Source organism: Adelges cooleyi, unplaced genomic scaffold (assembly GCF_023614345.1).
Source record: "Adelges cooleyi isolate 19-005CV unplaced genomic scaffold, UGA_ACOO_1.1 ACOO_flye_CR_arks_rails_tigmint_CR_PRNA_307, whole genome shotgun sequence".
Classification (NCBI taxonomy): domain Eukaryota; kingdom Metazoa; phylum Arthropoda; class Insecta; order Hemiptera; family Adelgidae; genus Adelges; species Adelges cooleyi.
In genome coordinates this window covers 852,284-873,339 of record NW_026095978.1, presented here as the reverse complement: position 1 = coordinate 873,339, position 21,056 = coordinate 852,284, and the positions used below count along the sequence as shown (strand labels likewise).

The following is a 21,056-nucleotide window of genomic DNA, read 5'->3' as shown; positions in this document are numbered from 1 at the left end:
TATCCAAAACGATTTTTTTTTTAATTTGTTCACCCGAAAATTTTCAAAATTTAAGCAATCGGATAATTGCACTCATAGCTATTTTGTCTTTTCTCCTTTTGATTAACACTTGTGAAGATATACATTTTTTTTTGACTAGGTATATATTTTCCAATTTTGTAGCAACAATATTCGGAGTGAGCTAGTTGAAAAGATGATGAAAAAAAGTATCTGAGAAAAATATTCGATTTACCTATATTCGGTTTGTTCGACCAAATTATTTATTAACATAAAACAATAACAATTTTATTTTTAAATATAACTGCAGTAACTATAGTGAGTAGTGATTAGGGTTTGCTAATGAGTCAGAGTAAGTTGCTAAGTGTTTAAGGAAAAAGAGTAAGCATTTTAAGTGGCATACTACCATTCAGTATAGAATGTACAATCTATACTTAATGATAAATTATATGTACCACACGTTAATCAAATAGAAAAGATGAAATAGAATTGAGCCACCTCTAAATATTATCCAATCAGGTTTACATTTTTTATATTTACTTGGTTTTACTCTAAATTAATGTGTTTTTTTTTTTTTGATCGGTCTAATAGTTATTTATGTACAATGCATGATAATATTAGGAGTGCATATTGTGTGACCAAAACTCTATATTTTTTAATTTATAACATGGAAAACCGGTCTCACCATTTTTTAAGAACACACTTGGAGTTCACTCTTGTGACTTTGTTCTACAATGTTTTACAATTTAAATCTTATATTTTAAAACTTATAGTAATAATAATACACATTAAAAAAATATAAAATCTTTAACCAAATAAGGTATAATAGTCGAAGCAGAAAAAATATAAAATAAATACCTTATTTTATTTTTCAATACGGCCTACCAGTTATATTTATTATCTGTATGACTATTGTACCTATAACTTTTAAAAAATTGTATTAGTATTATTTGATTATTAACGAATTTAAAACTGCAAGAACACAAAATACTAAATAATAAAACTTAAAAGGGTTATTAAAAAACAATTGGCCCAGTAGACATGTGACATTTATATTGAATAATTGTTTTAACTAAAAAAGTTGTAAACAAAATGTACATTTGATTAAATTATCAAAAAATTATTTATACTGTTAAAAACATTATTTCAATTGGTAGTTTTGGAGGGTAACATTTTAAAAATTAAATGGCAACCAACATATTTGATTTACCAGCTTTAAGCGGTAATAATTATTAATTAGCCAAGGAAAATGTGAAAAAGAGGCATGAATTGTTAAAAGTATCTTAAAAGGGAGAAAGAAACAATCGTTTATTAAATAAAATGAAATTGCTCGTTATCCGAGTTGCCTTGTGTGTGGCAACATACTACTAGGTGTATAAATTTACAATATAAAATGTTACAATCATTTAAAATTTAAATAATTACATTGATAAATTAAAATCGTATACAAAAACCATAAGATACTAATAATAATGATATTGATAGAAGATAAATTAAAAGTTTTTCTTTGTGCCATCTTCATTCACACCATTTGTTTCTCCCCATAGTGAGAACCATGATATAACTGAAACAAGTGATCTATAATACTATTAACATAAATCCTTCCATTCTTTGGTCCGGTGTTAATTTCTTAACTTGACAATGCACTTTTATATCGTTTTATACATATTATTAATATAGTAATAATAATTATTTATTAATATTTATCTAGATTATCACATTACGATTATAAACGTTTTCCACGGTACATTTCAAAAAGACAATTGTATTTTGACAGTAGCTACTACCCAAAACATAATAAAATAAAAATTCTAGAATTAAATTTTGAGCACATCAACTATTTTTAAGATTAATTTGTATTTTAGCTTTTGGGTATACTTTTAAACATATAACATCTTTTGTAAGATATAGTCATTTTAGTAGAAAAAATTAACTTTACAGTACAATGTACATGGTTTGAGTCTCTCTTAGAATGAATCAAATGCAGTAAGTTATGTTTGAATGAGAAATACTTTTTTGAGTATGCAATTATATTATTTTATTGTATGACCAAAAAACGAAAAATGTATTAAATAAGATGGAATAGATATCGCACACAGAAGTCATACAAACAATGGAATCATAATTAAAAATACAACACTTTCGGAATTAATTTATATTATAGATTTTTACACGCAATTTTACTAGTCATGATACAAAAATTACTTAGGTATTGCAGAAAAAAAACATAATTTTCAACTATAAATAACAGTAATTGAAAAAAATATTAATATAATTTAATTTACACACGATTAAATGAGAAAAATAATAGGTGACACAAGGTAAAAGTGATAATTTTTCAGTAGAACATAAAATAACATAATGGAATGAACATTTTTTGTTTGTTTGTACAAAAATGATTTGATTCTCATTTATTGTCATTTTAGCCATTATACTAACATATTAAAAAACCAAGAGAGAACAGTAAAAAAAAAAAGAGAAAAGAACATTGTATTTAAAAACAATGAAGCTTAATCAATATATTGAGCCAGCCATCTAAATCCTTCTGCGTAACCTTGGCGTTTCAAAACAGAACACATGAACACTTCCAATGGACGTCCCGGTAGTTCAGATCTAGCTACACGTCCCTAAAAAAATACAAAGTTTATTTTTAAAAGTAAAACTAAATTCATCCACATTTAGAAATGAGTGGGTCTTTACTTTGCCAGTCGTTTGAGCTAGAGAAAAGGCCGTCCTTAATTCGTGTTCTGAAAGTGCACCTGGCCTATCGATTTTGTTACCGAGAACAAGCACCGGAATATTGCACAACGCTTCATCGAGCAAAAGTGAATCCAATTCCACTTTGCTTTCCATTATTCTAGTTCGGTCACAAGCGTCCACCAAAAATACTATTGCATCTACAGCAGGGAAATAATCTTTCCATACTCTTCTTGCCTGAGAATGACCGCCCAAGTCAAATGTTGTAAATTTGATGTTGCCAACTGATAATTCTTCAGATGCTACAATTAGACAAATACATGTAATTAATACGGTTATTACAAGAATGTAACTGGTAAAATAAATTAATATTACTTGGATGTAATGTTGGTGTATGTTGAGCTAAGCGATCATCTTTTAACATATGCAACAAAGTGGTCTTTCCAGCATTATCTAATCCGAGGAAGAGTAATTTTCCGGATTTTTTCCATAATCCTAGAAATGCAAAGAAAATATATAAATTATAGCAATGGTTAGTGTAAATATGAAGTGTTTAATCATTATTATTAGATTGTTATAGTAATGAATTATTTTCAGGGTTTTGGTAATTTATGTTATTCAAAATGGGTTGACCGTGATTTAATTTTTTTTTTAATGTAGTAAAATTAAAAAAAAATGTTCAAAGGCCCAGAATAGATCAAAACGGAGTCTTGTTTCGTGTTTTTCAGTTCTTAAATGACTCATTATTTCATTGTTGTATTAATTATTTTATTATTTTACCAACTTAACACAATTTAATTAATTTACTAATTTAGAAATCTACTTATCAATATAAATACTCTTTACAACAACACATTTTTAAGTGCTTTCTTTTTTTTATAGTTTTCAATTGTCACAAATTACTTCATAAGCAATGTTTTATACTGATGTTAACTGTTTTAAATTCATAATTATGCAATAATTGTTTCAATACACTTATTTAATTGAAATAAGAAATTAAACATGTCCCAACTAAGTTTATTTTATTATAAACAAGAACATAAAGAGCTAAAATTATTAGTAATATGTTTATTTAACAAATTCACGAAAGAAATTTGATAAACATAATGTATAAAATTGCTATATATGAAAAAAAATACTCTTACTAAAGACTTCTATCGATAATAAACAAAAAAAATTTTTTTGGTTTAGTTGACTAAAGTTTACTTGTAAGCTAATTTTAGTTTGTTAAAATATAAGATTGATTTCTGATGGTTTGAATCAAATAGAAAGAAGTGTTGATACATTTTACTAATTTTATACATAGCAACACAAAAATTAGGACAAATAAATTGATATTTTATTTAAAAATTAAATATTAATTAATTTTTTGTATAAACTGTACTCACCTAAATACTCCAACGCTCCGGTAACCCAATCCCATAAAAACATTTTGTTTTATTTTTTTATTTTCTTTGTCAGCTATCTAAAAGAAAATAACAAAAATAATTATTATATTCACTTGGTTATTGATAAGGCTAGGAAAAAAGCCATGCAAGGCGAATTTCTTCATAAAACTCTATGATCAAAGAAAATAGAAACCCTCTAACAAGTGTGTAAAATGAATTCTGTCAAATGTAATACTTAATTTCAGATTTTATAGTTAAAATATGTGGGTACTCTGTTGAGATTTGCCGTAAATGATTTAGCATTATAAATAATAAGTATATTATTGTATAGTTTTGAAATCAGTTAATCACTTTTGCTTACACAATGTATCATTGATTAAGAAGCAATACTTTGTATAGGAAAACTTGACAGTTTTTTAATCAAAATTAAAATATTTATTTAAAAAAACATTTATTTAAATAATAAAAACTAATAAAATATTAATATTTGTTATATATTGAATGCTTAAATAAAATTAAAACCATATTATTATACTTTTAATATTATTTGAACAAAACTCCAAATAATAATTTCAAATACATTTTTATTTAAAGGAATTTACGTTACACGTACAAATTGATTTTAATCAAGTTTTAATTTTTAACGAATAATTTTTTATTTAGATAATAAAAAAGTTACAGCCTACTTAAAGCATAACGGGTAAAATTATAAAACACGGAACATGATTTAGCCGCCTGGCTCTTGAATAGTGATTATTTCTGATCTATAATCTTGCAATTTCTGAAGATAGTATAGAGTTAATTATATGTTCTGGCCAAAATGTTTGCACGACGGCGACGACTCGTTATATTATACATTTAAAGTAAATGCCCTACTTTTGTGACGCTATTTTGTGTCGTTTACGAGCTGGGAGGCCAAGACTAAAGCATGTTCCATGCTAAAAATATTTAAATATTGGTGAAATTGGGCCTTAGTTATTACTTATAATTTGATCTATACAAAATAAAATAAAATTTTGCTTCCTCGCCGACACTATACTCTCTATCTAGCTAACAACATCATGATGGAGTATTTATCTTAGTAAACATTTCTTCTTCATGTCTATAACATCTATTTGATGTATGACATAAAAGTAGATAGACTGATAAACTGTCAGTAAGCAATACCAGCAATTTGTACTGTAACTTTATACTACACAATACCCTATAAGTAACTTTAATAAAAAAGCATCATAATTAATATAGAACCACAAAGAAGGAAATCCATTAGGCGGAAAGTAACATAATTTAAAAGAAAACAAATTTTTCTCCCATGTATATTTCAAATATTGTACAGTACACGCCCGTATCATAATATTATAAATAGATTTCTTTTTTACGTAACTCTGAACATTAATTAAAGACTTTTGAACATTGACCTAATACATTTTTTATTCTAACGACATATATATCTGATTCATAGTATTGTTTATAATTGTATTACATAACAGTTTAGATACTGAGTTCTATTATTTAGATCTAATAAATTGAACTAGTTTGAATAACCATGTATTTTTAGATATGTTTCTTAGTGTTAACAAAGTTTTATAACAAATTGAAGTAATAAGGCGTATAAAGTGGAACGAATAAAAGAAATTGAATGCGAGTCATTGACAATTTTGAATTATTAGAATTATACAACATTTCTTATACGATAGTATTGACAATTTGAGTTAACTGTACAGATAAAGTTGTACTAATGTAAGAATACTCTTTACGATTTTGAACAATATGACAAATCATTTGATTGACGAAATATTTTAAATTTTGAAACAAATGCACTTTACCCCGAGCACCCTTTTTTTTTTTGAGATTTATTTTACCTCCTTGTTGTTTCTTTTACACGGATTACAAATCTGAATTCGAAAATTGGCGGACTTCTCTAGTTCCAGGTATAGGTACTTGAAATTTGCTTACTAGCAGCCGCCTGTTGCCGCACAATACATTTGTCGGCAATGCGAGTAAGTGCTGCTACAGTATTATTACTTAATTATTTATTTTTATTATTACTTTTATTGAATACTATATTGCTATAAATTATTTAATATCAATATTGTATTTAACAACAATAGCATTTTCTTAAGTATTAAAGCTTTGAATTAGTTAATCTTTAGCTAATAAAACAACTCCCTACACCTGCTGGCTTCAGGAGCCGACTCGAGCCCCTTCAGGGCTCTTCATTGGATGGGGGCTCAAACCCCCAAAGAGAAAAATAGCTTTAGCCTAAAAAACTAAACTAACCTAGCCTACAGCTTTAGAAGCGTCAGCAATCTAACGAGACCGAACCTAACCTAGCCTGACCTATTTTCGCGTTGCAGACAAAGGTATAGAACGGATGCGGTCATAGTCGCCGCCTATTGCTATACACGCAGAAATTTCAAGTAATTATAACTTTAGAACTAAAAGAGAAAAATTATTATATGTTAAGTACCTTAAGAAAAGGAGCCTTATATTGTTGTGACACAGCTAACAAGTAACAATGATTATATTATCGAGAATGCAATATTACTTAAATTGCGTTATTTACATTAGATTTTACGACTACGACAAACTATTGTTAACAGCAAAACAACACAATTAATCTTTAGCTTTTTTTCTGTGGTACCACGTACCAAAAATTGACTCAACACCAACACACCGTTTTGCATACGCGCAAAAGCCACTTCGACAATCGCCAACAGCAGCAGCAATAATTAACAACATATTTCACTTACCTATGGTCGGATTACGATTGCTGCGAACACGTTGTCTTCTGCTGTCTTGAGTTAACAACGATGGCTTGTGAATCGCGAGCAAAACGTTATTTTACAGGATGCAACTGGCCCTCTGTTCGATCAGTTCGACAATAAAACGTTTGTGGACTTTAATAACGCGACCAAATAATACGACGAAGATAACGATGACAATATTATTATTGCTACGATATCAGTGATAACGTTTTGTGGGGACGAGACAAAACATTATCAACAGGCAAAATCATAGACCTAACAATAGGTATAAAGGTCTTAATAGGTCTATGGGCAAAGTCCCACTTCCCAGTACCTTTACAATAATTATTGCAGATTAACAGTAGATGAGCTGTTAAGTGCTAGGTTCGTATCTAAGTGCCTTGGATGAGTTGCAAACGACGGAATAAGTGAAAAATGTATTATCAGAAGATACCACGTATCTAGGAATCAATAACAATGAAATATATTATTATTGTCGTCCGCATGCCGCACTATTATGACAATGTTTTTTTTTGCTATATAATATACCTATATTATTATAATTATATTATTATATTATTAATATACTGATGCAATACTCCAAAGTCCACTTTCAAAGACCACGTCCTGCGTTAGAATATTGTCGTTCGTGGACAATTAACTGTTGACCATTAATAACAGCCAATTGTTACCTTTAGCTAACCGTGGTACAAAGTGTGTCAACATTGGAGCTACTCGACCACGGACGCAATGCACATTGTCGTTATTGTCACTATTCCGTTAAGGCTTATCAGTTGTTATCAGCTCACAAAGTCATGACGTGACGACAAATCTACAATACAACAATAACAAAATAATGATATACTTCTATATACGCCAAACCCGAACGTTTTTCAAACTATAACAACAATGCAACAATAATTATACTGTAAATTACTTATATTATGTTTGTGGTTCAGCTGCTGCCGCCACCGTCAACGTTAGTACAATTATTATCACCATCGGTACAGATCTATAACTATTCCGTCTCGGTACCGACTAATAATTGTCACAATAATAATATTATAATTTTTCTTTATTAACTTGTACAGTATGAAATTATCGTGATAACGTCATCGTCGGGCGGCGTCTGTTCGAAACACTCGAATAAAGCCAACACACTGGAAAGAAAACCCAAAACATTATCGTTGACGGACTGGAAGCTACGCTATGTGGAATCCCACCCACGTCCAGGTCACTGGTGAGTCTTGAACTTGATTATTGACAAAATTATTTACACTCAAGTGTGCTAGACAACAGCTATAAGTGTCAAAATGTTTTTCATCATTATTTATCAATTTTTATAATTGTTTATGATTGAAGTTGATATTTTCGCTCTGCAACTTCAGATACTTTGCTATATTAATCATTATTATTAAACGAAGATCAATAGTTGATCACTCTTCACAACTATTACCTGACATTAGATTTTGATTACAGTACAAAGGGCTCGGCTGCACGTTGGAAGTATATTAGACTCTGAGCTGTTCGTTACCATTGCATTGGGCGGTGGCCAAGGTGGTGGTCAAAATCACCATGGAGATAAATATCAAACATCGTCTAGAAAACCTGAAAAAGACATAGAACAACAGGGGGACGACAAAAATGTTGTAGAATGGCACGAAGTTTGCGAGCTGTGAGTAAATGACTGTGGCTGATTAATATGTTTTAACTATAATAAAATGGTACAATAGTTTAGCCATTTACACTTATAATTAGCACATTACATACTTACAACGACAGACTGACAACCCCTCTCAGATAGTGAATTCGCCAAGAAACCATCTCGTGATAACAATAGGTCTTAGGTCTTCAAGCCCTGTTAAGTTACATAATGAAGAAAATTACGTTATAATGGCTAAAAATGTTAAACAAATTCTTACTTTCACAGTACAATATTAATAGGGAAGTATATGATTAAAAATATAAAAATATTTTTTATCAATACACAGTTAACAAAACAAAAGGTCTATGCAAATTGCCTATGAAAATATGCAATTTTAAGGGAGTTAATATTTGTTTAATAGAACAAAAAGATTAACTATTTTTTTAAAAATGTATAAATAATTATAGACTATATAAATATAATAAAATAGACTATTAAACTAAAAACTATACATAATATATAGATTTTAAAATAACTCACAAAAGTTAAAAATGTGTCATATTATATCATTTGTAGACACATTTGTAAATTTTGCAAGTTATTTTAATAAAATCTATTGAAACTTTAACACATATAATACAACATTATCTGAACACTCTTTAAACAATAGAAATTTGCATACATTTATGAACTAAAATTAGCCTACGAGTATATATGCACTTAAAAAATGTTTTAATTTTTAAGATTTTTCACGCCATGACTTTAAATTAATTATCAAAATACAAAAGAAATATTTAAATATAATAAATTTGTTAGTAAATTATAAAAAATAAAACTAAATAGATTGAATAAACAAAAGAACTGGCAATTTTTTTATTTTTCATCTGATTGTACTAATTTTTGTTGATGAATTGCATCATCACATTAATGATTATTTTATTGTAGAGAAATACCAGAGTGGCGGCGTGGTGGTTCTCCTGAATTGGAGTTGTGTGTGCGAAAACGTCGAGCAAATTCTTCTTTTATGGGCGGTTTAGTACCTCCATCAGATAAGGCAGTAGGTCGCACCGTGGTTCCATTAGATGATGCAGACGTGTACGAGCGGCCCAAAAGCAAGTATGTATAATAGAAAATTGTAAGTTCCCTAAAATATAATCATCACCATAATACTCCTACTTAAATTCCTTTAAAATCGTTAATTTATAAGTTCTAAATAGTATTTGTTTTTAGCATTGTTATATGTTCCTATTTTTACAGGTGGTATCAACTACACACTAAAAACAACCGGGGCGATATTGTTGGAGAGCTTCAAGCAAAAATTGCTTATACTGTTAAAGCGTCAACAGGGACAAATCTTAATAAAAAAGAAAAACATAGATTGTCAGTTGGTCATCTTTCTTCGTCATCTAGTATTAGTGAGTATTGAAAGAAAAAAAAACACAAACTTTTAACGACCTATATATTTAAATATTAACAAATGTGTATATGTTTTAACAGGCGGTAGCTTGTTAAGCTTAGGCAGTAGTGGAGGAAAAGGACGGTCGTTTAAAAGGCTGGCTAAATCTATAAGTAAGCGAACATGTTATAATCTGTTGAAATATTAATCAACTAAACTTCTACATTTGGTCTAATAATTCCATTTCTCTATTTAAAAAAATTCCTGATTACATAAAAAAAAAAAATAACTATTAAAAAACCAACATCAGATTATAATAATTTGTATTTAATTTGCAGCTGGCAAAATAAAACGTGAAAAAAATATTAGTAGCCTGGAAGAAGTCAAAGCAGAGCCTTTGGGAAAGCAACTTCAGCGCACTGAGCTGGCTGTCGAATCTAGCGATGGTGATGATGTCGACAACGATGATTTCACAGTGAGTTCATAATATGTGTTGAAAAAGCAATGATAATTTTAAAATTGAATTGCCATGTGTCATTGCTGACATAGAGTACTATATAATACCAAGTATCAAACACATAGTCGATAACTGATAAGGTAATTCACAATGTGATGTATTATTGATTGATCAAGTCAACTATTTGACAGCACAAAATTACAATTATAAAATACATTTTTGATCCTCGAGAAAACAAGTTTCTGTATTTAAACACGCAAGACTAATCGGATACGAATTGGAATCGCAAAACAGCGCGGGAAACTGTGTACAGAGACCATCGTTATAGGCATAATAAAACTTCACTGGCACGCTTTAATATTCAGATAGAGGAGTGGCATAAGGCTTAACATTTTTATTTTCATTTCAGTTTCTGAAGCGAAGAATTTTTTAACTCGCACTAATATATACATAAATGTATATGAGTTCACTTTTCTTTTATTAAAAAAAATTTGAAATAAACCCGATACATTGATTTGTGTTATTTTTTTAAATAATTATATTATTTGCTAAACAATAAACCAACTAGTTTCTGACAATATATTATTATATTGAGACTTCATACATCTTTTTTTGTAGTTGGATGGTGGTGGCGGTGAAGACTTCTCATCATATCCCAAGGCGACAGGAGGGTCTTCTTGGTCACTGGAAAATACTGGCAAGAAGTCTACAGCAGCTTCGTCAGTGGAAAGAAGCTCTAGCGGAGTAAGCAAAAAGTCAGTGTCGATCGAAAGGAGTGCTAGTGGTACATCTGAACGTGTCGAAAATGACGAATGGCAGCGAAAACTGTATGGTAGTAGTGGCAGAGGTGAGTAACAGACCTCTTGAAGTACTAAGTAATTGAAAACTCGCATAGATAATGTACGAGATCAAGAGTTACACATAAATAGTACTGAATACAATCACCTGCAGAAGCATTATCACATATTCTGATTACAGATAATGGTAGCGTCACACCTGCGACCAAGTCTCTGGGTAGTGGCATAATTACCGACCCAGTCAAGTCACTGAGTAGTGTTGATAAACAACTAGCAGGCACAGCCTCTGACATCCTGATCATATCAGATCGAACCAACAGCCCTTCCACACCGCCTCCACGTTCACCGTCTTCCAACAAACGTTCGCCCTCCCGTTCTCCAAGTAAGTGTTCTTCTTAGTCATTGACTATGATCATTATCTAAATGTACAAGAAAATTATTTGATTTTTTGTGTGTTCAGGGATTGGCTCAAAGTGGAGTGGTGCTGTTAAGCGCGTAGTAGTCGGAATGGAACAACACAACAAAGGATCAGTGGACGGTCGGGCCTCTGGGGGCGGAGAGTTTGACGGCAAATCTAAGGATGTGAGTGTTGATATCCATTACCATTTACCTCTAATAATTGTGCTGTGTGAATAGGATTTGTGAATATTCATAAGTTTCTAACAAATACCAAGGACGTTTGATTTTTTTTGGCTCGACTAAAAATTACTTTCCAAAACCTAGTACTAAAAATTTAACAAGTATAGGATAATAGTTTAATTTGAAGTAATTATTAGAGAACATTATTTTATACTTTAAAATACATTTCAACCTTGAACATTAATTTTAAAAAAATAATAATGATAATTATGTAATGTTAACGTTTAATATTTACTTTATGTATACATAATTCATGATAATTTATATTCACAATTTGTACAATTCTTTAATTTGGTATAAAAACGTTAGTTTTTTGTTAAACCTTGGTTATGATGATAATAGTAATAACTTATGGTTCTTGCTAAATAGGATTTGATTGCAATGGTCATGGAACTCAGGCGACGATTGACCGACGAATCAAGACGACGAGAAGACTTAGAAGACTACGTAGATGCACTTTTAGCCAGAGTCATGGATCGGGCCCCCAATGTTTTGCAACGGCCGTTTGAGACTACATCTTGTCGCAGACAAGTCCGGTGACAAAAACAAGTTATTCAACTGATCCTAAAAATGGCCAAGGCCAAACTATATTAGGACAATTCAACGGACAAAAATGCACTACCAAATCTATTTTATATATAACGTTATAAAATATTAAAATAGTATTATATAAACACAGGGATAGTATTATAAAGCAACGGCCGAATTTATTAACTTTAATGAACGTATTTAGCAAATTTTTATTTTTACATAAATTGTTAGCAATAATTGTTTTTCACAAAGTCTGATATCACAACTATTATTATTTTTAAATAGCAGTCTCTCTTGAATTATTGTGAATTTTTCAAATTATGATCCCAGCCATATTATTAACGTTATTTTATTTATTTATATTTATATTATTATTATTATTAATTATTATAGTTTATGTGACGTACCTAATACAATATATATATTTTTATACTCGAATGTTATATTGTTTTTCAAATAATTGTATCTGAATACATAACTTATTGGTCACTAACTGCAATTTGCAATTGAAGGATTTGTTTGCTTTTATCAGTATTGATGCTTTTTTGTTATGAATGATGAAACTGTCGTAGGAATAAAACATAAATATAACTATACTAAAAAAATGCATAATATTCCCATAAATATTTTTTGTTATACCCCGTTAGTTAGATTTAAATTTATTAATTGCATCAAAATGTAACGCTCCGAACAATTATTTACGTTTTGACATAATTTGTGAAATTGTATGTTTAATGCTTTTTGAAATGTCTTATTTGCGAAATTGGTACGTATTTGGAGTTTGCTTTTGAGTATATTTTCATATTTTTTTAAATGAATAGCTAAGTTTATTCTTTTGTAATTATTTATTAATAATAATGCTTATTTTAACAGTCACAATATTGATATCTTTATGCAGCAGTGATATACGCTCCGTAAATGTTACCTGAACTTAAACTTAAAAAGTAATCTTCATAAATGTATTTTTACTACCAATGTTACTACAATACAATAATAACAACAGCACCTTATATAGGGATAAAAATCATGTATGTAAAGTAAAATTTAAAATTAAATAAAAAACATTTAATTGTTATAATTTAACATCCTTTGATGATTTTGATTCAACCAATCTAATATAAGTCATAAATTATAGGTCAGCTATGTTTACTTGTTTTAAGACTATTGCTATCAGAAATAATAATTTTTATTTTATTTACTAGCTGCCTGTGTACTCGGCAAATACTCAAATAGTTATTACAAACAAATATTATATCTCTAACCATTGTGAAACGTTATCCAATTTTTGTTTTTGTGAAGTCTTAATTTTGTACTAGTACCTAAATCGATACTACTGTATCTACTTAAGTGTATTTCTGTAAATCATATACAATTTTAAAATATTATGAGTATTGTAGTTGAATTGTTAACAATATTAATTGCTCTTAAATTAACAACAATGTGGTGTCACGATAAGACTTTTATACATCTTTAAACGAAGCACAAAAGTTAAAACATATATTTTATACAAAAAACTTGAAAATTCGCACATTGAGTTTAAGACAACAACAAAAGTTTAAGTTTTACAGAATAAAATGTTTTAACAATGAAACATTTAAGTTTACTCTTGTTGATATTAATATATTATGGTATACTCATAATATATACTCAATTTTATATTAAGATTTTAGTTATATGATTGCACTTCTATATTTTGGAGTGAGTACCTAGTGTCTGTTCTCGGTCACAATGTTTTGAGTTCTGACCAGTAGGTATAACTAACAACTTCTGTCCTAATCATTTAATTATACATTTTAACTAGAGTTTAATTGACTAGTATTAGTTTCTAGCATGGACTGTGTTTTGTTTATATTATTAAGGAAATTGTTTTCTACTAACCCACTACCAGTTGTTGTAAAATAAGAATTAACAGCTATATTTAAGTATTTTTTAGGTGTAGTTTTAGGATAGCTGTTATCTTCCATTATTTCATTAACTGGAAGTGCTGGCAAGGTTTTTCTCTTCCTGATATTTCATTAATTACCTGCCAGATCTCTCGTCCATTACCTTCACATTTTTCTATTTTATCCAAAATGGCTTTTACTCATAGAAAAAATGATATAAATTAAAAATAATTGAAGCTTATACAAATTAACCGGTAAATTAACTGACATGGTCGACATTTATTAAAACCTCTTTTTTTTTTCTTAAATATTGCCTATACTAAACTCCTTAAAATAGACCGCATACAATCCCCTTAAGGCCCCTGGATACCGACCGTTTTTTTCAGCCAAAACACATCATTTTTGTCCATCGCACAGGCTAAACCATTGATGCGATAAGCGATCTAAAAACAGATATGAATTTGTCATGAAGTTTACTTGAGATCAGTCAGAGCACTTTTTTCAATTTTTAATTTCAACCCTTTCCAAATTTGATTTTAAAATTAAAATTTTTATAAAATGTTCAAACGTGTTTTATGCGTAGTAGGAATAAGATATCAAAAAAGTACGCTGACCGATCTCAAGTAAACTTCATGACGAACTCAAATCTGTTTTCAGATTACTTATCGGGTCACTGGTTCAGCCTGTGCGATGGACAAAAAATGTACTATTATATAAACTACAATGGCCTTTTTTCTTAAATATTGCCTATACAAAACTCCTTAAAAATGGTCGGTATCCAGGGGCCTTAACATTTGTTTATTCTATCCTTTCTCTTACAAAAAATCCCAGTAATATTTTGTACTTTAGTAATTTCATTATATTTTTTTAAACTGGGTTTGTTATTTAAAATATGCACTTTTTTTATTTTAGAATTAGGTGACCATTGATACTAATTAAGCAACAAACATATAAATCCACGTTTTAAAGTTGTTCAGTACGATCTAAAACCATTATTAATTTTATCACTATCTTATTATTTAAAACAGTAATAGAAAATATATTTCAATTGAATAATTATTGTTGCAATGCAAAAATATGGATTTGAAATAATTCATTATTTTAAAATAATTTTTTTGTTATATGAACTAAAATTGGCCAGGTCTGACTATAGATCAGTGACTGACTATAGATGAACAAGGCCAAAATTTAAGCAATAACGATAAAAACCCCTTAAGAATTGAAAAATAGTTTCAAACTTGTGTGGGATACTCTTTAGATTTAGTACTATGCCAAAATACAGTGGAAACCCAAGAATCTATCATTAACCTTTTGCCTCAGAAATCAGAATGGTCGGTACCACTTGAACAAAAAATTTATAAAATACATGCGTACCATTTAAAAAATTAAAAACCTAGTCATAAATTCTAATAAATAATTAATATTATGTATTTCAATATAATATACAACCCATTATAAGAATTATTATACTATAATATTTTGTATTATTTACTATAATTTAGTATACATATATTATATTGCAAAGTATACATATTTTATATTAATAATTGAAAAAAAAACAAATAACAAATAATTTATCTAGGTATTACTACTATTTGTATTAGTTATAGCAACATAATATTGAATATCTATATAATAGGTAACAATATGTAACACATCAGTTTATACATATTGTGTTAACAGCTATAGATGTTAGTGTATATAAAACATTTACTAACATTACTTGAATATTATCGTTATATATTTATTTTTTTTTTTTAATATTTTTATTTATTATTACAATTATCAGTTACGTGTTTAAAATTGTAATGACTGTTTAGTTTTAAAAATAAATTCTATAGATATGTTAACAATAAAATTTTTTTAATTTTCTCGTACAAAATAAAAATACGCTAACAAATAATCAACAATTCATGATAAAGATTATTGAATATTTTAGAAAATACATCCACAAAGACAAGTAAGTGCATTACGTTTAATTAATATTTACAAACTATAATTTGAAAAACAAAAAAAAAGAATTACAACAATTACTGAACAATTTATTACAAAGATTTTCATTTATTTACAAAAAATAAAGCAATAAGTCACAATTTAAATTATAGTTAAATTGTTAGAAACAAAACCAAGCAGCCAAACATTGTTATCCCAAAAAGATAAACTTCCATTTAATCAAAAAAATGTTCTTATTTTTTTACCATAGTTTAATATTATAATAATTATTCAAGTCAAAGTTACTCTGAATATTATTTGAATAGGAAAAAATAAAAACCGATGTTTTTATTAATTATAATGCTGGTAAGGTCTTAGTATCGAATATAAACGTAGTAGATTGTGTAGCAGTGTCAACTTTTGAAGCCTTCAACTTAGCTACAGCTGCAACCAAATCATCCATACTAATAGGTCTCAAAACAATTGGATTAGACTGATCACTAGGACGCTCATCAGCCTCAGGACTAAAAATGTATAAACATTACAGTCAAAAATAGTGTAATTCAAATTTATAAAGAATATATATTTATATATTAATTTTTATTACCGTCTTTGTAGTTCTTCTGCATTAATCAAATCTTTTATACGTAAAAACGAGGCGATGCGACATATCTATTGAAGATCTGAACCTGAAAAACCGCTTGTCTCTGTAGCTAGGTTATGTAGATCCATATCATCCTCGCACTCTTCGGAGCTTAAAACTAAATTAAGTATTTCTTTCCTTTGTTGTTCATCCTAAAATGAACAATAACAATAAATGACTTATAATTGTTCAGAATTGTTCCAAATTATTTATTATTTAAAACATCAGCATCGTCTGGCTCGAGATCATCAGTGTAAACAAATAAAATATAAAATAGGTGCAGTATTAAAAAAAAAATGGTGGTACTTTATTACTTAGTCACCTATTAGTATGCACTAAGTTTAAGATGTTCTTTTTCTTTGCGGCTTTGCATACTTATCATATGAACAAAAATAATACTATTACCGTTAAAGATATTTGAAAAGTGGCAGGCATGCGCCGATGTATGGCAGAGTCTAAATCTCTCGGCATGTCTGTAGCTCCCATGACTATAACTGAAGAGTGGAAATGTCAAACGTTACAAGTGCCAAAGTATAAAAATTGTACTTTATAATTTGATTTGTATTTTGTTCATTACCAGAAACAATTTTGTAAATTTTTAAAGTAAAGAATAGTTATTTATAAAAAAAACAATCATATTTAAAACTCAAAAATGTGTTAAAGTGTTTCCGGTAATAAATAAAATACAAATCAAATTATACAGTTCAAATTTTATACTTTAGCACTTGGAACGTTTGACACTTCCACTCTTCAACTATGCACTCATGATCTATTGACAAACCATCCCATAACTGCATAAATTGGGCCTTAAACATAGCTGTTTTTTCAGGATCACGTTGTGTTCTAGATCTCAAAAACGAATTTGAAAAAAACAAACTTATAATACTTTCAAAATTTTTCTATTGTAAAAATAGTCTTAAATTAGCCCAAACAGGTTGATTGGTCAAGGCCTATACTAAAGGCGAAGGTTGTGGACTGATGACTACAATTTTCGAACACACCAGTTTTTTTCACATTTCTGTTGTTGGTCTAAAACTTAATGATAAATATAAAGAATATTTTAGTAGAAGAGAAGATGTGAATTTATCTAATAGTATCCCCCAATAGTTATTAACTTCACTACAAAAAGACTTGCACAATCAATAAATAATCTTTAACAGAAATTAAAATTGGTGTAAATATTTTCAACTATCCACTTATAATTTGTAATTGTTTTTTTTTAACCTAATCCCATTTATACTCTTTCTTCTATTAATTTACTTATTATTGAACGTATTACAAAGTGAAATAGCCTGAAATTTTATTTTAAACATTTATTTATTATAAACATTAGGTCAAATGTATGTAATAAATTACAGTGGTGGCGATGGTCAAGCTCTATGACACGACCTGGAAGGAATCAAAATTTACACTCTGTCCAACAAATGTTTGGCACCATTCTATCTGCACAACATGGCTCAATTTATATTCTTTCATTAATATTTAAAAATTTATAATAGTATTGCGCTTTAATTAAACCAATAATTATGTTTTTTAAACAGATATATCTATCATGGGTTATTAATAGAGTAACTAATTTATGCCTGTGTTAAAAATAAATGGCTTAAAATAAATGAATAACTTAATGATGAAGTATTGACAACAAAAAACCTATCTCTCTATTTTAGTATACACATCTAAAAAGATTGTTTTACCTAAAAAATTTGAATATAAAACTTATTTATTAATAACATTTGAATAAAATAGTGCAAGAAATATATATCAATTTCATCAATAAATATGATACAAGGTTGCAATTATTAGCTAAAGTGAAAACAGCTGTGGCAACTTTTTGAATTTCATAATCATACCATTTATCAGTCAATATAGAGACATCCAAGTATAAGAAATTCATACCGGCTTCTCGGGCAGTCGCTTTAGCAATCATTGTCTTCCAACATCTAGGAGGCCCATGAAGTAAAACACCTAAAATGCATTACTTAATGTAATTAATAATGCAGTATACAAGATATTTTAATTAAGAAAATTTGTCCTTAAATGACCTTTGAGAACATAATCGGCAATAAATAATAGTTTATATACTTAATTGAATTTTATTTTAATTTACTTACATTTTCCTAATTAAAATTTCTTATCTAGTCTGCATCAACTTTTTACTAATAAAACTTAAAAACAGTCGAACCTTTGGGTGGTTTGGTTAATACTGAATGTTTAAGCAATTCCTTTCTTTTAACAGGAAATATCACAGTCTCTTTTATTTCGTCTATTACATGTCTGAGTACAGCTATGTTATTCCATGAGCACAGTGATATCTAATGGATTTACAAGATGACTGGCAATCGTTAACTCATGCTTAGTCAGCTATAGGTATTAAAACGTTTTATGTTTAAAGATAAATTATACAATGATCGTAAGACATACTTACCTTTATATTTTCCAAACCAAGAATTTTTAATTTTTTATCAGCCTAAAACATATATATAGACGAAAGGAAAATAATTGTATTAAAGCAGAATTAATATTTATTTGTATACTAATATAAAAAAAGTGAAATTTAGTTCTATATATTAATCTTTTTAACATGTTTAAAGAAGTTAGAAGGCAAATTAGGTACCTATAACAGAATGAATATCACATTTTTTTTATACAAAACATAAGTTAACCGAAATCAACCAGTGTAATATTCAAATTACAGTACAAAAATTATTGAAAATGCATCTTTAAATATTTTACATCAACAATCAGAATAATTTCCTAAAAAACTCAAATCTGGCTTCATAATCTTTCTGGCCTAGAATGGAATAACGATGGCGATTATGCGCATTTTTCAGGTGCTTCTACCCCCTAATTTCTGATTCTATCTGAAACTATTGCTTTTGGTGCTTTATACCAACATAACAAATTACAAAACCACAGTAAATAACATTCTCGATCTTGTTCTTTCAATTGAGTTTTCTCTTCAAGTTACTAACAGTATTTTTTCTATTTTTCCAGCTGATGTGGCCCATCTACCCATGTTTATAAACGGTCTTCAATACTCTTGTAATTATTATTTATTTCCTAAGCCATTCGAATTCAATTTTCTTAAAGGTAACTATTGTAGTAAGAACTATTATCTTTGCTCTGTTGATTGGGAATCTATTTTGGATGACAGATATAATATCACTGAAATGTTAAACAATTTTTATTCGGTTTTATATGACGCTATTAATTTATTCATTCCTACATTTCTTGTCCATAAATCTACTGTCCCTAATTGGTACAGTCGTAAACTTAAATGGTTATTTAGTTATTATTCGATAAAAAAACGTCTTCATAAAGCATATGTGTTAAATAAAGATCCCATTATTGTTAATGAGTTCTAACGCACTCGAGCTCTCTGCAAATTGGAATCCAAAAAATGGCATTTATTTCATATCAATAAATTACAAACTGGTACTTCCTATCAGTGTTGAGAAAGTTCCTTTTTAAAAGAATCTCGTTCCGTTCCCCGTTCATTTTCTAAAATAAGAACTCGTTCCAGATCCTCGTTCCTTATTCAAACAAGGAACTCGTTCCAGATCCAGTTTTTCTAAAAAAAGAATTCGTTCCACTTTTCGTTCCTTTTTTGTAACCAAGTTATTAAAAAAATTTGCTATTTTTAAGGTATATTTTAATCATCGTTTCAAGATATTACGTTTTTCGTCAGTATGTTTTGTGTATTAGATTTGAAATGGGAAATCGTGTCTATTATAAGTTGCCATGTGTTAATTTAAGTTTGAAGAAAATCTTTTAGATTGTCAAAACCCAGTGCTTGTGGTACAACCATTTTATTCGGATAATCGGCAGCCGTGCCCATCATAGCCATTAGAATCCAACTGATATTTGAAAAGCTACATCCGATCAACCAACACACCGAAAGCAACTGTTCAAATGTCCATCATCATTGAGAGGAAACGGAGTTTTCGACGTTTGTCTGTAATCCAATCTGAAAAAAACGTACCTACATAGTTTTGTTAATATTAAAAATGTTTAAGCGCAACCAAATAATATGTTTAATAGTTTAATAGTGTTAATAATAATTGGTCATGAATAAGAAAATGAATACCTACAAAATCTTATCATCATCTATATCATCTGGTCACCATAGTTTTAATTTCTCTGAATTTGTTCGATGTTTATCTAACCCTCCGCTTCTGAGCTTATAAAAATTAGTTTTAAGTCAATAAAAAGTAAAAACCCTTATCAAATACTTTTTTATATGCCTACACGAATCTTTCATTCCGATACTCAAGAAAATACACACAAATTAAACAACGTTTAGG

At 28.7% G+C, this 21,056-nt stretch overlaps 2 protein-coding genes and 1 pseudogene across 3 annotated transcripts; 1 reads left to right on the top strand and 2 right to left on the bottom strand.

Annotated features, from left to right (window-relative positions):
• Positions 1–1,280: 1,280 nt before the first annotated feature.
• On the bottom strand, positions 1,281–7,294 carry LOC126839637 (GTP-binding protein SAR1b-like). The gene is made up of 5 exons (XM_050575042.1): positions 6,836–7,294; positions 4,083–4,159; positions 3,070–3,189; positions 2,698–2,996; positions 1,281–2,624 (listed from the first exon to the last, which is right to left on the bottom strand). The coding sequence occupies exons 2-5, from the start codon at positions 4,123–4,125 to the stop codon at positions 2,508–2,510; spliced, it is 579 nt and encodes a 192-aa protein (XP_050430999.1). The 5' UTR covers positions 4,126–4,159; positions 6,836–7,294; the 3' UTR covers positions 1,281–2,507.
• Positions 7,295–7,659: 365 nt separating this feature from the next.
• LOC126839629 (uncharacterized) lies at positions 7,660–12,655 on the top strand. Of its 2 annotated transcripts, none has more exons than XM_050575024.1 (11): positions 7,660–7,808; positions 7,921–8,069; positions 8,309–8,504; positions 9,420–9,590; positions 9,732–9,889; positions 9,972–10,043; positions 10,209–10,345; positions 10,946–11,174; positions 11,306–11,506; positions 11,585–11,706; positions 12,133–12,655. In XM_050575024.1, the coding sequence occupies exons 2-11, from the start codon at positions 8,039–8,041 to the stop codon at positions 12,301–12,303; spliced, it is 1,488 nt and encodes a 495-aa protein (XP_050430981.1). In that variant the 5' UTR covers positions 7,660–7,808; positions 7,921–8,038; the 3' UTR covers positions 12,304–12,655. The 2 variants fall into 2 exon arrangements, with proteins under 2 accessions (XP_050430981.1, XP_050430982.1); XM_050575025.1 differs by having other exon boundaries at positions 7,660–7,833.
• A 3,809-nt stretch (positions 12,656–16,464) lies between these two features.
• On the bottom strand, positions 16,465–20,590 carry LOC126839723 (outer mitochondrial transmembrane helix translocase-like; annotated as a pseudogene).
• Between the last annotated feature and the right edge of the window lie 466 nt (positions 20,591–21,056).

What these genes read in the sequence shown, in the direction of transcription:
- LOC126839637 (XM_050575042.1), bottom strand. Translation starts at nt 4,125, where the DNA reads ATGTTTTTATGGGATTGGGTTACCGGAGCGTTGGAGTATTTAG. An exon ending in TACACCAACATTACATCCAA is followed by an intron (nt 2,997 to 3,069) that starts GTAATATTAATT and finishes GTCTAATTGTAG; the next exon opens with CATCTGAAGAATTATCAGTT. An exon ending in TAGCTCAAACGACTGGCAAA is followed by an intron (nt 2,625 to 2,697) that starts GTAAAGACCCAC and finishes GTATTTTTTTAG; the next exon opens with GGACGTGTAGCTAGATCTGA.
- LOC126839629 (XM_050575024.1), top strand. Translation starts at nt 8,039, where the DNA reads ATGTGGAATCCCACCCACGTCCAGGTCACTG. An exon ending in TGGCACGAAGTTTGCGAGCT is followed by an intron (nt 8,505 to 9,419) that starts GTGAGTAAATGA and finishes ATTTTATTGTAG; the next exon opens with AGAAATACCAGAGTGGCGGC. An exon ending in TACGAGCGGCCCAAAAGCAA is followed by an intron (nt 9,591 to 9,731) that starts GTATGTATAATA and finishes CTATTTTTACAG; the next exon opens with GTGGTATCAACTACACACTA.